The 19134-nt window shown below is 36.5% G+C and overlaps 2 protein-coding genes across 18 annotated transcripts in view; one reads left to right on the top strand and one right to left on the bottom strand.

Moving 5' to 3' along the window:
• LOC113109436 (mothers against decapentaplegic homolog 2-like) overlaps nucleotides 1-17676 on the bottom strand; it is a 24185-nt gene extending 6509 nt beyond the window's left edge. The window contains exon 1 of the mRNA XM_026273006.1: nucleotides 17646-17676. Within this exon, the coding sequence (XP_026128791.1) occupies nucleotides 17646-17676 (31 nt within the window). The remainder of the gene's footprint in view (nucleotides 1-17645) is intronic.
• Nucleotides 17208-19134, top strand: part of LOC113109533 (inositol hexakisphosphate and diphosphoinositol-pentakisphosphate kinase 2-like) — a 37914-nt gene continuing 35987 nt past the window's right edge. For 9 of the 17 annotated variants that reach the window (XM_026273111.1, XM_026273112.1, XM_026273115.1 and 6 more), the window contains exon 1: nucleotides 17208-18558. In XM_026273111.1, coding sequence (XP_026128896.1) covers nucleotides 18378-18558 — 181 coding nt within the window. In that variant the 5' untranslated portion in view covers nucleotides 17208-18377. The remainder of the gene's footprint in view (nucleotides 18559-19134) is intronic. The other 8 variants (XM_026273121.1, XM_026273127.1, XM_026273117.1 and 5 more) reach the window with 2 other exon arrangements.

Raw genomic sequence — 19134 nt, forward strand, 5'->3', positions numbered from 1 at the left:
GACTTAAACATCTCTTTAATCACCAGAAAAAAAAAACTGTTTTTTAAATTGTTATTTTTTTGTTGTTGTTGCTAATTGTGCTGTTTTCATTAACAGCTTAAGAAATATCTTAGGCCTTATCCTTTTCTGACAGTTTCAGGGATTAAAAAAATCCTAAAAAACCTTATTTGTGCTGCAAATAATAATTTCAAACTCCATTTGATACTGACCTCTGACACCCTGTTGACATGACATTTATTTGAATTTACATAATCTCAAGGATGTAACAGTAAAACTGTTCAGCTCACAGATGAAGACTAAGCTGGTAATGCAAGCCAGAACTATTTCACAAATGCTTATAGGTTAATGAAATCATAACAAAACACTTTTAAATTATTTAAGGAATTTGGTAAACACTTTAAAATAATGTCTCAATTGTTAACATTAGTAAATGCATTGGTAACACTTCATAATAGCTGCAATTCTTAGCTAAGCATTAGTAAATAGTCAGTTCATGCTTTATATAGCCTTCTCCCAAATTAATATTTTTAGTAAGCATTTTATAAATACAGCTATATTTAATTGTTCATGGTTTATATGCACATTTATTTTGAGGAGATTTAAAGGCTGTAATCTTCCTAAAAAAATGTAAAATAAAAATAAATAAATAAAATAAACAAACACAGAACTCATAAATATTTATTTCAAGATGCAATAAAGAAAACTGTATACTTGAATTTTATATATATATATATATATATATATATATATATATATATATATATATATATATATATATATATATATACACACACACACACACAATTGCATAAGTTTATATTGAACATTTTTTATCAAGTGTACAGCTAATAATAGTAATAATAATAATGCATTTTATTTAGTTTTAGCTACAGACACCAAACTTGGTACATAAATTGTTCTTATCAAGACGGACAACTTTCTAATTCACAGTCATAAGCTACAACCAACAGGAAGTCCACTATTTTGATTTGAATATGGATTTTTGGGAAGATTATTTTGTGAATTAATGAATGCTCCTCACAGGGGAAGTACACTATACACACCAAACTTTTTCTACATGAAGAAAAAACATTGAGGAACTTAAATTGCGAACAGATTTTGGTTAGCTTGAACTGTTTTGTCGTGGTGATTTTTTGAAATGACAGTAAAAAGGGAAACATTAATTGTCTTGTATGTTTAAATTGCAGCTTCCAAACACTTCAAAGCATTTGTCCATACAGAGATCAAATCATTCTGAGGAAATATGCATAGTTTCACGACTTTACAACACTGTATGGATAAAAGAAAATGTGAAAACTGTCAGACTTCTCAACTGACATGATCTCACTCTGGCCACTCTGTCTGTGTGAGGAAAGGGAGGGGGAGAGGGAGGGGGAGTGTGAGGGGGTTGGTGACTGTGAATTTTTGGTGATTGACAGTGTATGTGGACTGTAGGGAGGGGCTGTCTGGCAGAGAGAGAGAGAGAGAGAGAGAGAGAGACCTAATCATCCCTTTAATAATCAGGAAAAAAAATCTGTATTTTAAATTGTTATTGTTTTTGTTGTTGCTAATGGTGGCGTTTTTTTCCTTTCATTACAGGTTAAGAAATCTCTTAGGCCTTATCCTTTTCTGACAGTTTTAGGGATTTAAAAACATCCTAATAATCCTTATTTGTGCTGCAAATAATAATTTCAAACTCATTTGATACTGACCTATGACAACCTGTGACGTGACATGACATTTATTAATCTCATGGATGTAACAGTAAAACTCTTCAACTGACAGATAAAGCTGCAATGCAAGCAAAACTATTTCACAAATGCTTATAGGTCATTAAAATCATTACAAAACACTAATACATTATTTAAGGATTTGGTAACACTGTAAAATAATGTCTAATTTGTTAACATTAGTATATGCAATGGTAACACTTTATAATAATTGCACTCATTAGCTAAGCATTAGTAAATAGTTCATGATTATAAAGCCTTTTCCCTTAATAATAGTCATTATTAAGCAGTAATACATCTATAAATAAATTGTTCTTGGTTTAAAAGCACATATATTACAAAATAGATAAAATTCTCGGTTGTCTTATAAAATAAATAAATAAACCCAACCCAGTTTGATTCAGAATTCAGAAATATTTATTTCAAGATGCAATAAAATGAAACTGTACACTTAAATAGCTTTTGAGCGATTCTTGAAGGATTAGCATCACCTCCTCTTGTACGATGGTTTGAGGAATATATCTTCCAGATAGTACCACCACTCCCTATATGCAGAGTATGCAGTCTTCGTAGGGCACCAACTCCCAGAGGGGGCACCATCCCAGTTGCTTTAAAAAAAAAAAAAAAAAAACATGCGCCACTCTCCCATCCGCGCTCGCGACCGCTCACACCTCATGTTTGCGGCTGAATGTTCGTAATTGATGGATGGACATCTATGCCTGGGTATAGGACATCAGCAATCCGACACAGAGAAAAGAAAACTAAAAAAAAAAAAAAAAAAAAAAAGGCATAAAGCTGTCTTGACAGTGGACATTCAAGAGTCTCAAATTTAGGGACGGTCTCTAAAGTTACATGTGATATTGTTATACACTTTTCTAACGTCAGTAGCATTTGAAGAGAATTACTTACAAAAACAACTGTAATTGTTCATCTAGGTGACAGCTATAATGCACAATTAATTTGAATGTTTGATATTTATTACAACAAACTGTAAGTCATATGTAAATTTGCTACTTTTTCACATGGGCTCAAATGCAAATTTGAAGCTCAATAGCATTTGAGAAGAAAGACTTGCAGTCACAAAAACAATTGTTTCATATAGGTGTCAGCTATAATGCACACCTTATACATTTTTTTAAAATATAAAAATAATGTGTTACTAAAGTTATATAAATTGTTCTGTGTATGTGATTTCAAAGTCTAGATTGGTCGGATTAACCCTTTAACTGCCGCATTCCTTAAAACTTGATTGTCAGAGGGTTACTGTAAATGCTTATGCCCGCTGGGCACAGTTTTCCCGATGCCACCGGGGTGGCGTTGCACTGATGGCTTGAGCCCGACATCGCTGCTTGCAGCTATATTTATTATTATTATTATACTTCTCCAAAATGAATCGCATTTTTGAGGGCCTAAACATACTCAAAAAGTCATGAAACTATGCACACACCTCAGAACTAGCGAAAATTTACATCTGATATGGGTTTCAGAAGTGGGTGTGGCAAAATGGCTCGACAGCGCCACCTATACACGTTCAACGGTGTGCGCCCCGAGCTATGTTTCACGTACATGTATGAAAATCGGTACACATGTGTAACTCTCCAGTACCTACAAAAAAGTCTCTTAGAGCAAAATTCTAAACCCAACAGGAAGTCGGTTATTTTTAATATTATGAGCAAATTTTGTGTCATTTTTGCCATTTCCATGCGTTGTATTTTAACGAACTCCTCCTAGAGACTTATTCAGATCAACACCAAGTTTGGTATGCCTAATCTAAAGGCCTTTGCGATGTTAAATTGCGAAGCTTTTGAGTTTTCGTTAATGGTCGTGTCCGTGGCGGCCTGGCGAATTTCGATGATTCGCCATGAAACAGGAAGTTGCTATAACTCAGACATACAATGACCAATCTGCCCCAAACTTCACATGTTTGATGAGTCTCCTGACCTGAACAGATTGACATGCCCATATTCAGTTATAGTCATAGCGCCACCTACTGGCAACAGGAAGTGACATATTTTACACTGCGATGAACTACTCCTAGAAATTTTATGACATCAATGTATTTTTTGTGGTCAGTCTAATCTAAAGGCCTGTGCGATGTTAAATTTTGAAGATCTTGAGTTTTCGTTAAAAGGCGTGTCCATGGCGCCGTCACGAAGTTCGATGTCTCGCCATGGGAATAAAAGATGTTATAACTCAGGCATAAAATGTCCAATCTTCCCCAAACTTCACATGTGTGATAAGAGTCCTGGCCTGAACACATCTGAAGGCCAAAATTCCATCAGGTGTGGCAAAATGGCTCGATAGCGCCACCTATACATTGTCAACAGAGTGCGCCTCGAGCTATGTTTCACGTACATGTACAAACATCGGTATACACATGTAACACACCAATACCTACAAAAAAGTCTCTTGGTACGAAATCCGAATCCCAACAGGAAGTCGGTTTTTTAGAATTTTCTCTGCAAAATTGGCGTTGTTTTTGACATTTTCAGGGGTTGTACTTTAACGAACTCCTCCTAGAGATTTATTCAGATCAACACCAAACCTGGTCAGTGTAATCTTAAGCCCTTTGCGATGTTAAATTGCGAAGATCTTTAGATTTCGTTAAAGGGCGTGTCCATGGCGCCCTGACAAATTTCGATGTTTCGCCATGAAAAAGGAAGTTGCTGTAACTCAGACATACAATGTCCAGTCTGCCCCAAACTTCACATGTTAGATAAGACTTCTGCCCTTAACAGATCTACATGCCCACTTTCAGTTATAATCATAGCGCCACCTATTGGCAACAGGAAGTGACATGTTTTACGCTGCGACAAACTACTCCTATAATTTTTTTAAGATTAACATATATTTTGTGGTCAGTCTAATCTAAAGGCCTGAGCAATGTTAACTTTTGGAGATCTTGAGTTTTTGTTAAAGGGCGTTTCCATGGCGCCATGACAAAATTTGATGTCTTGCCACAGCAAGAGAAGTTGTTGTAACTCAAGCATAAAATGTTCAATCTTCCCCAAACTTCACATGTTTGATAAGAGTCCTGGCCTGAACACATCTGAAGGCCAATATTCCATTATAATGATAGCGCCACCTGCAGTCAACGGTAAGATTGGCACATATATGGGATATACTTTGATATATTCCACTTATATTTAGGACATTAAATGCATATTTCTCACTGTTCACCTTTTTACTAAAGCCACTCGCTGGCGGTGAGCCCGGGTGCGAGGGCCCGTTCATCGCTGCTTGCAGCTTTAATTATTATTAGGGCTCAAGCCTGGAGGGCGAGAGCCCTATTGTTTTCCTTAGGATTATTTGTTATTATTATTATTATTATTATTTTTCTTCAAGGTTTCGGGGGCTTTTGGGGCCCTTAACATGCTCAAAAACTCTTGAAAATTGCCACACACCTTGGAACCTGCGGCCATTAGGGCCGGGCAGAGTCTGATACACGGGCGTGGCACAGAGGCTCTACAGCGCCCCCTGTAGTACTGAGGGCCATATATCATGCATACTTGCACGTATACATATGAAACTTGGTACATATATATAACTCATCAAACCAAACAACTTTCACACTGCATGTCATAAGCTCCGCCCAACAGGAAGTTGCCTATTTAGGGTTTTATGAAAAACACATGCTCTGGAATTTGATATACTCCTCTGAGGAACTCCACCCGTTCACCACCAAACTCGGTGAACACGATCTCAAGACATTGGGGATGCTAAATTGCGAAGAGATTTTTGATATCTCGAACGGTTTGCCCGAGGCGAGGCGTTGAAATTATGGCGAGAAATGAGAAACAGGAAATGTCTAATAACATCCACATACATTTCCTGAATTTGATCAAACTTAATTGGTTTGTTCATTGTATGATACCGATCATATATATGTGACTATTAGGAGTCAAAGTTATAGCGCCACCAACTGGCAGCAGGAAGTGAATCATTTTCAAAACGCTTTGAATTCAGCATCTTATTTTTACTTGATTTGCTTCAAACTTCATCAGAATAATGACAAAACACGGCCGAAGAAAATCTGTTGTGGGGATATTTATATCTAATATAGTGTTGCTATGGCAACGTGTCAAACTTGAATGTTCTGTTCTGGTGATTTTTAGGCAGATAACTAGCTCAGATTTACATGAAACTCAAAACACATATCAGTATTAGTGATAGCTAGACAATGGCAAAAGCTTTTAAAAGGGCGTGAAGGAGGCACTCTATAGCGCCACCTTTTGTCAAAAGTGGGGGGGTTAGTTTTAGCTACAGACACCAAACTTGGTACATAAATTGTTCTTTTCAAGACGGACAACTTTCTAATTCACAGTCATCAGCTACGACCAACAGGAAGTCGGCTATTTTGATTTGAATGTGTATTTTTGAGATTTTACAGTTGTGAATTAATGCATACTCCTCACAGGGGAAGTACACTATATACACCAAACTTTGTTAACATGAAGAAAAAACATTGAGGAACTTAAATTGCGAACGGATTTTGGTTAGCTTGAACGGTTTTGTCGTGGTGATTTTTTTAAATGACAGTAAAAAGGGAAACATTAATTGTCTTGTATGTTTAAATTGCAGCTTCCAAACACTTCAAAGCATTTTTTCATACAAAGATCAAATCATTCTGAGGAAATATGCATAGTTTCACGACTTTACAACACTGTATGGATAACAGAAAATTAAAAAACTGTCAGACTTCTCAACTGACATGATCTCACTCTGGCCACTCTGTCTGTGTGAGGAAAGGGAGGGGGAGAGGGAGGGGGAGTGTGAGGGGGTTGGTGACTGTGAATGTTTGGTGACTGACAGTATGTGTGGATTGTAGGGAGGGGCTGTCTGGCAGAGAGAGAGAGAGAGAGAGAGAGAGAGAGAGAGAGACCTAATCATCCCTTTAATAATCAGGAAAAAAAAATCTGTATTTTAAATTGTTATTGTTTTTGTTGTTGCTAATGGTGGTGTTTTTTCCTTTCATTACAGGTTAAGAAATCTCTTAGGCCTTATCCTTTTCTGACAGTTTTAGGGATTTAAAAACATCCTAAGAATCCTTATTTGTGCTGCAAATAATAATTTCAAACTCATTTGATACTGACCTATGACAACCTGTGACGTGACATGACATTTATTAATCTCATGGATGTAACAGTAAAACTCTTCAATTGACAGATAAAGCTGCAATGCAAGCAAAACTATTTCACAAATGCTTATAGGTCATTAAAATCATTACAAAACACTAATAAATTATTTAAGGATTTGGTAACACTGTAAAATAATGTCTAATTTGTAAACATTAGTAAATGCATTGGTAACACTTTATAATAACTGCACTCATTAGCTAAGCATTAGTAAATAGTTCATGATTATAAAGCCTTTTCCCTTAATAATAGTCATTATTAAGCAGTAATACATCTATAAATAAATTGTTCTTGGTTTAAAAGCACATATATTACAAAATAGATTAAAGTCTCAGTTGTCTTATAAAATAAATGAATAAACACAACCCAGCTTGATTCAGAATACAGAAATATTTATTTCAAGATGCAATAAAAGGAAACTGTACACTTGAATAGCTTTTGAGCGATTCTTGAAGGATTAGCATCACCTTCTCTTGTACATTGGTTTGAGGAATATATCTTCCAGATAGTACTGCCGCTCCCTATATGCAGAGTATGCAGTCTTCGTAGGGCACCAACTCCCAGAGGGGGCACCATCCCAGTTGCTCAAAAAAAACAAAAAAAACATGCGCCATTCTCCAATATGTGCTCGCGACCGCTCACACCTCATGTTTGCGGCTGAATGTTCGTAATTGATGGATAGACATCTATGCCTGGGTATAGCACATCAGCAATCCGGCACAGAGAAAAGAAAACTAAAGATAAAAAAAACAGGCATAAAGTTGTCTTGACATTGGACATTCGAGAGTCTCAAATTTAGGGCCGGTCTCTAAAGTTACATGTGATATTGTTATACACTTTTCTAACGTCAGTAGCATTTGAAGAGAATGACTTACAGTCATAAAAACAACTGTAATTGTTCATCTAGGTGACAGCTATAATGCACAATTAATTTGAATGTTTGATATTTATTACAACAAACTGTAAGTCATATGTAAATTATGCTACTTTTTCACATGGGCTCAAATGCAAATTTGAAGCTCAATAGCATTTGAGAAGAAAGACTTGCAGTCACAAAACAATTGTAATGTGTTCATATAGGTGTCAGCTACAATGCACACCTTATACATTTTTTATAAATATAAAAATAAAGTATTACTAAAGTTATATATATATATTGTTCTGTGTATGTGATTTCAAAGTCTAGATTGGTCGGATTAACCCTTTAACTGCCGCATCCCTTAAAACTTGATTGTCAGAGGGTTACTGTAAATGCTTATGCCCGCTGGGCACAGTTTTCCCGATGCCACCGGGGTGGCGTTGCACTGATGGCTTGAGCCCGACATTGCTGCTTGCAGCTATATTTAGGGCTCAAGCCTGGAGGGCGAGAGCCCTATTGTTTTCCTTAGGATTATTTGTTATTATTATTATTATTTTTCTTCAAGGTTTCGGGGGCTTTTGGGGCCCTTAACATGCTTAAAAAGTCTTGAAAATTGGCACACACATTGGAACCTGCGGCCATTAGGGCCGGGCAGAGACTGATACACGGGCGTGGAACAGGGGCTCTACAGCGCCCCCTGGAATACTGAGGGCCATATATCATACATACTTGCACGTAGACGCACGAAACTCGGTAAACATGTAGATCTCATCAAACCAAACAACTTTCGTACTGCATGTCATAGGCTCCGCCCAACAGGAAGTTGGATATTTAGGGTTTAGTATTCATATTTTTCGTCAAAGTTGTGGGGGCTTTTGGGGTCCTTAACATACTCAAAAACTCTTGAAAATTTGCGCACACTTTGGAATCTGTGGCCTTTAGGAGCCTGCAGAGGCTGGGACCCGGGCGTGGCACAGGGGCTCTACGGCGCCCCCTGGATCACAGTCAGAAATGTTGATGCATAGCTAACACATACTTGCACATATTAATATCAAACTCAGTACACATATAGATCTCATCGTGCTAAACAACTTTCGTATTGCATGTCATAGGCTCCGCCCAACAGGAAGTCAGCTATTTAGAGTTATGTAAAAAGCGCATGCTCTGGAATTTGAAATACTTGTCATAGGGTTTTTTGCCGATTGACACCAAACTCGGTCAACATGATCTCAAGACATTGGGGATGAAAAATTGCCAGGGGATTTTTGATATCTCGAACGGTTTGCTCGTAGCGAGGCGTTGAATTTATGGCGAGAATTGAGAAACAGGAAGTGTCTAATACCATCCACATACATTTCCTAATTGTAATCAAACTTCATCAGATTATTCATAGTATGATGTCGATCGCATATATGTGACTATTAGGAGTCAAAGTTATAGCGCCACCAACTGGCAGCAGGAAGTGTGTCATTTTCAAAATGCTTTGAATTCAGCATCTTATTTTTACTCGATTTGCTTCAAACTTCATCAGAATAATGTTAAAACACAGTCGATATAAATCTGCTGGGGGGATATTGATATCTAAAAATATTGTTGCCGTGGCAACATGTCAAACTGGAATACTTCTCAGGTGATTTTGAGGCATATAACATGCTTAGAATTTCATCAAACTGAGAACACATATCAGTATTAGTGACAGCTAGACACTGGCAAAAGTTCATAAGAGGGCGTGGAAGAGGCACTCTATAGCGCCACCTTTTGTCAAAAGTGGGGGGGTTAGTTTTAGCTACAGACACCAAACTCAATACAAAAATTGTTCTTATCAAGACGGACAACTTTCTAATTCACAGTCATTAGCTACGACCAACAGGAAGTCGGCTATTTTGATTTGAATGTGGATTGTTTTTTACATTTAGCTGTGAATTAATGCATACTGCTCAGAGGAGAGTAACACTATAAACACCAAACTTTGTCTACATGTTGAAAAAACATTGATGAACTTAAATTGTGAATGGGTTTTGGATAGCTTGGATGGTTTTGTCATGGTGATTTTTTTAAATGACAGTAAAAATGGAATTATTAATTTTCCTGCATTTTTAAATTCCAAACACTTCAAAACCTTTTTTCATACAGAAAAAAAAGTTATTCTGAGTAAATATGCATAGTTTCATGACTTTACAACACTGTATGGATAACAGAAAATTAAAAAACTCTCAGACATCTCATCTCACTCTGTCCCTCTGTTTTGAGTGTGTGTGCTTAGACTTCCATTGTCTGAGAGAAATAGCGCCCCTACAGGTGCATATCCTGAACTAAAAAAGGGAGGAGACTCTCTTTTGGTTTCACTTTTAAATCGGTTAAAATACAAAATAATACTTGGATTTAATTCACACTGACAAGCTAAACCAACATATATGATTATTACCAGGTCAGGGCTCATTAATAATGGATGTGTGGTCAGTGATACGTGAGAAACACGAGAGATGAATCACCGCTCTGTGCAAGAGCGTGTGGAATGATGAGCTCAGAAAAAACGAGTTTATTCTTGTTTTATAGCTATTAAAAATAAAGTATTGCAGCGATATCACACAATTCACCAATTAGAACACACCAAGAGCTAAATTCAGATGTTTTTGAACTGTTTGTGTGAAAATGAAATATTCAGGGCTGCCTATAAGAAATCACTGCCTACGATCAGCGCGTACAGTGTCACAAGTTCAAAACAAACGAATTTATTCTTGTTTAAGAGCTTTTTAAAATAAATTATTGCCATAAATGCACACAATACACCCATTATAACACAACACGAGCTAAATACAGGTGTTTGTGACCCGTTTATGTGTGCAAGACTATTTGAAAGCGCGACTGGCAGAATAACATTGATCTCTCGAGCTGCAGGTTTCTGCCTTTCGTCGTAAGAACGAACACATCACGGACAAGATTATTTCAAAATACATAATAGCTTGGCGAATATAAACGAAAACAGCCACGTGAACATAAACTGTTGAGAAATAAATCTGAAGTGGATCTACTGGATTTTAATATTAAGTGACCGCATATACCAGCTGCTTCTGTCTTCAATGTTAATCTATATAAAAAATTAAACTCATTAATCTTGGCTGCTTTTTTAATGTGTGTAGGTATTTATTTATTATTTTGCTCTAACAAGAATTAATCTATATTTAATTAAATCAATTACATTTTATTTTACATTTGATTTGTCCATTTCTGCATCTAAACGCCTAAAAACCTAAAACATGCTCTATTATACTATTGTTAGCAATTTCTTTATCGTCCAATTTATCTGGTGAACACACTTTTATTTTCATAATAAACTTGTTTGTTAGATTATACACAGTTACAGTGGTCTATAATAAATATTAACAGGTTTTATTCAAGCTGTTTAGAATGATTGCCGTAGGCTAATTTTTTTAATGTAAATCCATACAGCTATAAATAGCTTGTTCTTGGTTTATAAGCACATTTATTAAAAAGGAGAGTAAAGGGTCAGTTATCTTCCTATGAAAAATAAAAAAATAAAAATAAACAAACAACAACACAGATTGATACAGAACTCAGAAATGTTATTGTGGATTTATGATAAACTCAGCCTGTAAATGAATTCATACTCCTCCAAGAAGACACAAGTAGTTCACACCTGTTTTACTGTTTTAACATGAAGCCATATACTGAAGATGTTCAATTTCGAATGGGTTTAGGATACCTTAAATGGTGTGGCCATAGCGATTTATTAAAGTAACATAAAAAAATACAATAGTTATTTTACTATATCTTAAAAAATGTTAATTACAACTCTTCATAATTTTTTATATACGTAGAAGTCATCATTTGAAGGAAGCACAGTAAGTTTCATAGCTTTATCATTTTCAAGAGCCAGCATAAAATTAAAACTATCATAACATATAAATCAAGCTTGCAATTCTTAGTACCAATAATGGCCACCAGATGGAGCTATAGGATTACTTTTAAATAATTATTGTAGAAACAAGTATGATTTAAATCATTTATAGAAGTCTTTCAAAGAAAAATAATATGTATTTTATGTATTTTACTGATAAAAAGACCCTCACTTAATTAGAATAACAAGCTGAAGTATTGTGAACTGTATATTAAGAATAATTCTTTATAGGCTTTATGGACAGATACGTTTTGAGTGACTCCTGAAGGATCAGCACCACATCCTATTTTACCACTGTTTAAAGAATGTATCTTACAGAACAGGTGCGAATGAATTTTGAATAGCTTGAATGGTTTTGTCGTGGTGATTTTTTGAAATAACAGTAAAAAAGTAACCAGTAAATGTCTTCTATTTAATTTTTTTTAAGTGCAGCTTCTAAACACTTCAAAAAAATGTACACATAGGAAATATGTGAAATATGCATAGTTTCATGACTATACAACACTATATGGATGATAGAAAATAAAAAAAACTATCATACATCTGATATCACTCTGTCCCTCTGTCACTGTGGGTAATGTGTGTGTGTGTGTGTGTGTGTTAAGTGAATTAGGTGTGAAACTATCAGGGAGCATTTAGTCTCCAGTGCCAACATTTTACAGAACTGCCACTTTCCTGGAGTCTCAGAATTACAATGTGTCAGGTTCTGAGAGATCTAAGATTCCAAAAAATTATTTGATTAGAATACCATGAAGTATTGTGAAATACTATATATTAAGACTTTATATATATAGGCTTTATGAACAGATTAGAGTGACTCGTGAAGGACCAGCAGCACCTCCTCTTGTCCGATGGTTTGAGGAATATATCTTCCAGAATCCGGGATTAAGATTTAGGAGCTCATTTTTATTCCACCTCCTTTCCTGAAAGTCTGTCTTGCAGAATTGACTAAAAATTAATCTTCACATTAATTCCTAATTATTTTGCAATTATTTTTGTCAGTTCTTCTTGACCTGTTTTTTTTCTTCTTCTTTTCTGACCTCATGACCCAGTCAGCATTTTTGTACAATGGTCAAGTCTTAACTTATCCATTTCTGTATTGCATTTGTGTTTGATATTTCTCATGGGTATTTCATAATTTTCGACTTTGAGTTAAAACAGTTTGAGTTAAAACTCTTTTTTAGCGCATTTCATCTGTAAAAGAAAACATGCCTAATAATTCTGCACACATGAATATAAGGAGTTTTTCTCTTCTAGCTTTCCTGGACTATTGTATAGCACTCATAAATTATTAAATAAAAAATAATGGTAGTTATTAAAGGTGCTGTAGGGAACTTTTGTAAAAAAAATATTTTTTACATATTTATTAAACCTGTCATTATGTCCTGACAGTAGAATATGAGACAGATAATCTGTGAAAAAAATCAAGCTCAGTGGAGTAACCCAGTACCTTTGTGATTCTTCATAGACATAAACAGAGAGAAGTAGCTCCAGCCACAATGTTCTTCCGCAAGACGCGAGCAGTTCTGTTTATTAACCGCTAGATCGTCAAAAGTTCCCTACTGCAGCTTTAAGATTGATATGGTTTGGAATTGGTACAATATGCTTGGAAACAAATCACAATAAAACAATGTTTTAAAGTTTAAGTTTGGAATATTAACTGACATGAATGAATGCTATATAAATATTGTTCATGTTAACAATATTTATAAATGAAATCTTATTGTAAAGTGTTACTAAATATATAAATATATATTGTTCTGTGAATGTGATTTTAAAGTCTAGATGATTCGGATTAACCCTTTAACTGCCATATCCTTTAAAACCTCACTGCCAGAGGGATATTGTGAATGCATTTGCCCGCTGGGCACAGTTTACCTGATGCCACCGGGGTGGCGATGGCATTGGTGGCTTGAGCCCGCCATCGCTGCTTGCAGCTATATTTATTATTATTATTCTTCTTCTCCAAAATGAATCGCATTTTTGAGGGCCTAAACATGCTCGAAAAGTCATGAAACTTTGCACACACCTCAGAACTGGCGAAAATTTACGTCTGATATGGGTTTCAGAAGTGGGTGTGGCAAAATGGCTCAACAGCGCCACCTATACACGTTCAACGGTGTGCGCCTCGAGCTACGTTTCATGTACATGTATGAAAATCGGTATACTCATGTAACTCTCCAATACCTACAAAAAAGTCTCTTGGAGCAAAATCCGAAACCCAACAGGAAGTCGGTTATTACTAATATTATGAGCAAATTTTGTGCCATTTTTGTCATTTCCATGCGTTGTATTTTAACGAACTCCTCCTAGAGATTCATTCAGATCAACACCAAATTTGGTATGCCTAATCTGAAGGCCTTTGCGATGTTAAATTGCGAAGCTTTTGAGTTTTCGTTAATGGGCGTGTCCGTGGCGGCCTGGCGAATTTCGATGATTCGCCATGAAACAGGAAGTTGCTATAACTCAGACATACAATGACCAATCTGCCCCAAACTTCACATGTTTGATGAGACTCCTGACCTGAACAGATTGACATGCCCATATTCAGTTATAGTCATAGCGCCACCTATTGGAAACAGGAAGTGACATATTTTACACTGCGATGAACTACTCCTAGAAATTTTATGACATCAATGTATTTTTTGTGGTCAGTCTAATCTAAAGGCCTGTGCGATGTTAAGTTGTGAAGATCTTGAGTTTTCGTTAAAAGGCGTGTCCATGGCGCCGTCACGAAGTTCGATGTCTCGCCATGGGAATAAAATATGTTATAACTCAGGCATAAAATGTCCGATCTTCCCCAAACTGCACATGTGTGATAAGAGTCCTGGCCTGAACACATCTGAAGGCCAAAATTCCATCAGGTGTGGCAAAATGGCTCGATAGCGCCACCTATACACTTTCAACAGAGTGCGCCTCGAGCTATGTTTCACGTACATGTACACAAATCGGTATACACATGTAACACACCAATACCTACAAAAAAGTCTCTTGGTACGAAATCCGAATCCCAACAGGAAGTCGGTTATTTAGAATTTTCTCTGCAAAATTGGCGTTGTTTTTGCCATTTTCAGGGGTTGTACTTTAACGAACTCCTCCTAGAGATTTAGTCAGATCAACACCAAACCTGGTCAGTGTAATCTTAAGCCCTTTGCGATGTTAAATTGCGAAGATCTTTAGATTTCGTTAAAGGGCGTGTCCATGGCGGCCTGACAAATTTCGATGTTTCGCCATGAAAAAGGAAGTTGCTGTAACTCAGACATACAATGTCCAATCTGCCCCAAACTTCACATGTTAGATAAAACTTCTGCCCTTAACAGATCTACATGCCCACATTCAGTTATAGTCATAGCGCCACCTATTGGCAACAGGAAGTGACATGTTTTACGCTGCGACAAACTACTCCTATAATTTTTTTGAGATTAACATATATTTTGTGGTCAGTCTAATCTAAAGGCATGTGCAATGTTAACTTTTGGAGATCTTGAGTTTTTGTTAAAGGGCGTTTCCATGGCGCCATGACAAAATTTGATATCTTGCCACAGCAAGAGAAGTTATTGTAACTCAAGCATAAAATGTTCAATCTTCCGCAAACTTCACATGTTTGATAAGACTCCTGGCCTGAACACATCTGAAGGCCAATATTCCATTATAATGATAGCGCCACCTGCTGGCAACAGTAAGATTGGCACATATATGGGATATACTTTGATATATTCCACTTATATTCAGGACATTAAATGCATATTTCTCAACGTTCACCTTTTTACTAAAGCCACACGATGGCGGTGAGCCCGGGTGCGAGGGCCCGTTCATCGCTGCTTGCAGCTTTAATTAGGTCTATAATTAACACCTGTTTTTTTTTTTCAGAATTAAGCTGTAAGAAATTACATGTCATCCAGTTTTTTTATATCGACTATGCATTGTTAGTTTTTCAAATTGGTGTTTCTCCGGGCCGCAAAGAAATATAGAGCTGAGGATCATCAGCATAATAGTGAAAGCTAATACTGTGTTTCTTGATGATATCTCCTAAGGGTAACATTTAAAGTATGAAGAGTAATGGCCCTAGTACTGAGCCTTGAGGTACACCATACTGCACTTGTGATAGATAAGAGCAGGTCATTTGTAACTCTAAGAAAAGCAGCCTCAGTACTATGATACGGTCTAAATCCTGACTGGAAATCCTCACATATACCATTTTTTCTCTAAGAAGGAATATAATTGTGAGGATACAACCTTTTCTAGTATCTTGGACGGAAAAGGAGATTCGAGATCGGTCTGTAATAAAGTAGTTTTTTGGGGTCAAGTTGTGTTTTTTTAATTTTTTTATTTTTTTTTATGAGAGACTTGATAACAGACAAGGTTTTGGTGACATCCTAATGACAATGACAAATTAATAGTCAGAAGAGGATCTATGACTTCTGGAAGCACCTCTTTTAGGAACTTAGATGGAATAGGGTCTAACATACATGTTGTTGGTTTAGATGATTTATCAGGTTTATACAATTCTTCCTCTCCTGTGGTAGAGAATGGGAGGAACTGTTCCTCAGGGGTCTATAGTGCACTGTCTGAAGTGATACTGTAGCTGACGGCTGAATGGTTGCAATTTTATCTCTAATAGTATCGATTTTAGAAGTAAAGTAGTTCATAAAGTCATTACTGCTGTGGTGTTGGGAAATGTCAACAGCTGTTGAGGCTTTACTTTTTGTTAATTTAGCCACTGTATTGAATAAACACCTCGGGTTAAGAGACAAAAAATTATCTGATCCAGCAGTTTTTAATTCTTTTCTATAGGATAGTGTACTTTCCCACCATGCAATACGAAAGACCGCTAGTCTTGTTTCCTCCAGCTGCACTCTATTTTCTGGGCTGCTCTCTTAAGGGTGCGATTATGCTCATTATACCATAAAGGAGTAACTGTATCTTTAATGCTAGAAAAGTTAGAGTCCATAGTTTGTGTTATGTCAAGTCGTTCTGAGGTTTTGGATATGCTAAGGAATTGAGATAAATCAGGAAGATAACTTAAAAAGCAGGCTTTTGTTGTAGAAGTGATGGTTCTACCATACTTGTAACAAAGAGTAGAATTTACAGTTTTAGCTATGTGAAGTTTACACAAAACTAAATGATGATCTGTGATATCAATGCTTGGCATCAATTCCAAGTCACCGTATTAAATCTAGTGTACGATTTCAATGAGTAGATCCTGACACGTGTTGTCTAATCCCAATAGAGTTCAGAATGTCTATAAATGCTGATCCCAATGCATCTTTTTTTATTATCAACATGAATATTAAATTCCCCAACAATTAAAAACTTTATCTGCAGCCAGAACTAACTCGGATGTAAAATCACCAAACTCTTTAATAAAGTCTGTATGGTGCCCTGGTGCCCTGTATACAGTAGCCAGAACAAACATAACAGGGGATTTATCATTAACATTGGTTTCTCTGGATAATTTTATATGAAGCACAATTACTTCAACTGAAAATTACTTATAAATTGTAGCAACACCTTCCCCTTTACCTTTTGGATGCAGCTCATGTCTATAACTGTAAACGTCAGCAAGACCAAGGAGATGAATGTGGACTACAGGAAGTCACAGAGAGAGGGTCACGTTCCCATTCACATCAACGGAGAGATAGTAGAGACAGTTAAGAGCTACAAGTTCCTTGGCATTAACATCTCTGAGGATCTTTCCTGGAGCCTTCACTCAGAGACCATAGTGAGAACAGCCCGTCAGCGTGTCTACTTCCTGCGGAGACTGAAGAGGTTTGGCATCTCCTCTAACATCATGTCAAACCTTTACCGCTGCACTATAGAGCATTCTGACCAGCTGCATCACTGTATGGTACGGCAACTGCTCTTCCTTGGACTGCAAAGCTCTTCAGCGAGTGGTGAGAACAGCAGAGCTCATCATTGGACATAAACTCCCAGCCTTACAGGACATCTATCAGACTCGCTGCTTGAGAAAGGCTCGCAGCATCATCAGGGACCGCACTCACCCTGCTCATCACCTGTTTGCCACACTGCCATCTGGCAGATGTTTCCGATCCATCCGTTCACGGACAACCAGACTGAAGAACAGCTTCTATCTTCAAGCCATAAGACTACTTAACAATCAGCTTTCCTCCATCTAAAAAACGGAATACATGCTGCTCTTATGTTTACTTCATTGTACTTGCCTTGCACTGCCACTTTTTTTTTTTAAATACTCCTTAATGTTTCTCTGTGACACTCTACAATGACTTTTGGACATTGCTCTACTCAGGAATACATCTGAATGTGTGCTGCTCTTAAGTTTATTTATTGCATCTGCACTGCCACTTAAATTTTCCTACATGTAGCTCTACGTCACACTACAAAGACATTTTAGACACCGTTCTACCTCAGCAATCATAATACTACCTCAGGACTTCTTATGTACTCTATATATTCTAAACACTGATTACCTTTATTGTACCTGTTACTTCCACTTATTTGCATATACTGCTCTGTCTATGCCTTTCTGTCTAAGGGCACTGTAGTCACTCAATCTCAGTGCTCTCCATGTACGTCTATGTCTTATGTCTTGTTATTGTCACTGTGTGTCTGAGCCTCGTCACAAGCATTTCAATGCCCAGTTTTCCCCAGTGTTAACTATGCAAATGACAAATAAATGCCTCTTGACTCTTGACTCTTGTAATCTTGAGGGGTAGACTTGTTTAAAATAATGTAATGCTATCCAGTCCAAATTAATGCCACTTTTGATCATATCATGTTTGGCCCACTTATTTTCAAATATACAACTATATTTCGGCCTCATTTCTAACATCTCATTTTGTTTGTTCAGGTATGGCCATTTCTCTGGCATTAATCGCAAGGTTCAGTTAACATATCTCCCACATGGCTCTCCTAAAACATCCAGTGAAGAGGAAGGTAAAAATGGTCATGCATGTATATTTTGGTTGCTTATGATTGTTTTTTATGGATTCTTTTGGCTTTCTGTTTGCTTAAATGGTTTTATGTAAGTGTAAGTTCAGTTATATTTTATTAAAAACATTAGATGATGAAAGAATGACTTCAAATGCAAGTTACTTTTTTTTCTTTTCTTTTTTTATATCTTGCATGCTTTTCTCATGTTTTTATATGTTGGTTATGTACTGTGAACCCAGAAACAATTTTCCACAATGTGGATAATAAAGTACAGTGAAATTAAATTAAAGAGGCTTGTTTTAGTGGAGTCTTGTTCAAACAGAATTATAAAGTCTAATCCACATTGCAGATTTTTCTTGCAAAACCCACTCACTTAAAGGGTCACAAAAGCCAACCCTCATCCTTTTCAGTCTTTGGTCATACACTCCTCAGATATGGAAAAGGTAAAATAAATGGGCATTTAAAAGTGGGAAGCAGGGAGGGGAGAGCTTTTTTTTTTTTTTTTTTTTTTGGTATGTGAAATCAGATGGTTAAAAAATTGTTCATGGTTGGTGCATGCAAGGCTGATGTATTTGATAT

Source organism: Carassius auratus, chromosome 10, assembly GCF_003368295.1.
Source record: "Carassius auratus strain Wakin chromosome 10, ASM336829v1, whole genome shotgun sequence".
Classification (NCBI taxonomy): domain Eukaryota; kingdom Metazoa; phylum Chordata; class Actinopteri; order Cypriniformes; family Cyprinidae; genus Carassius; species Carassius auratus.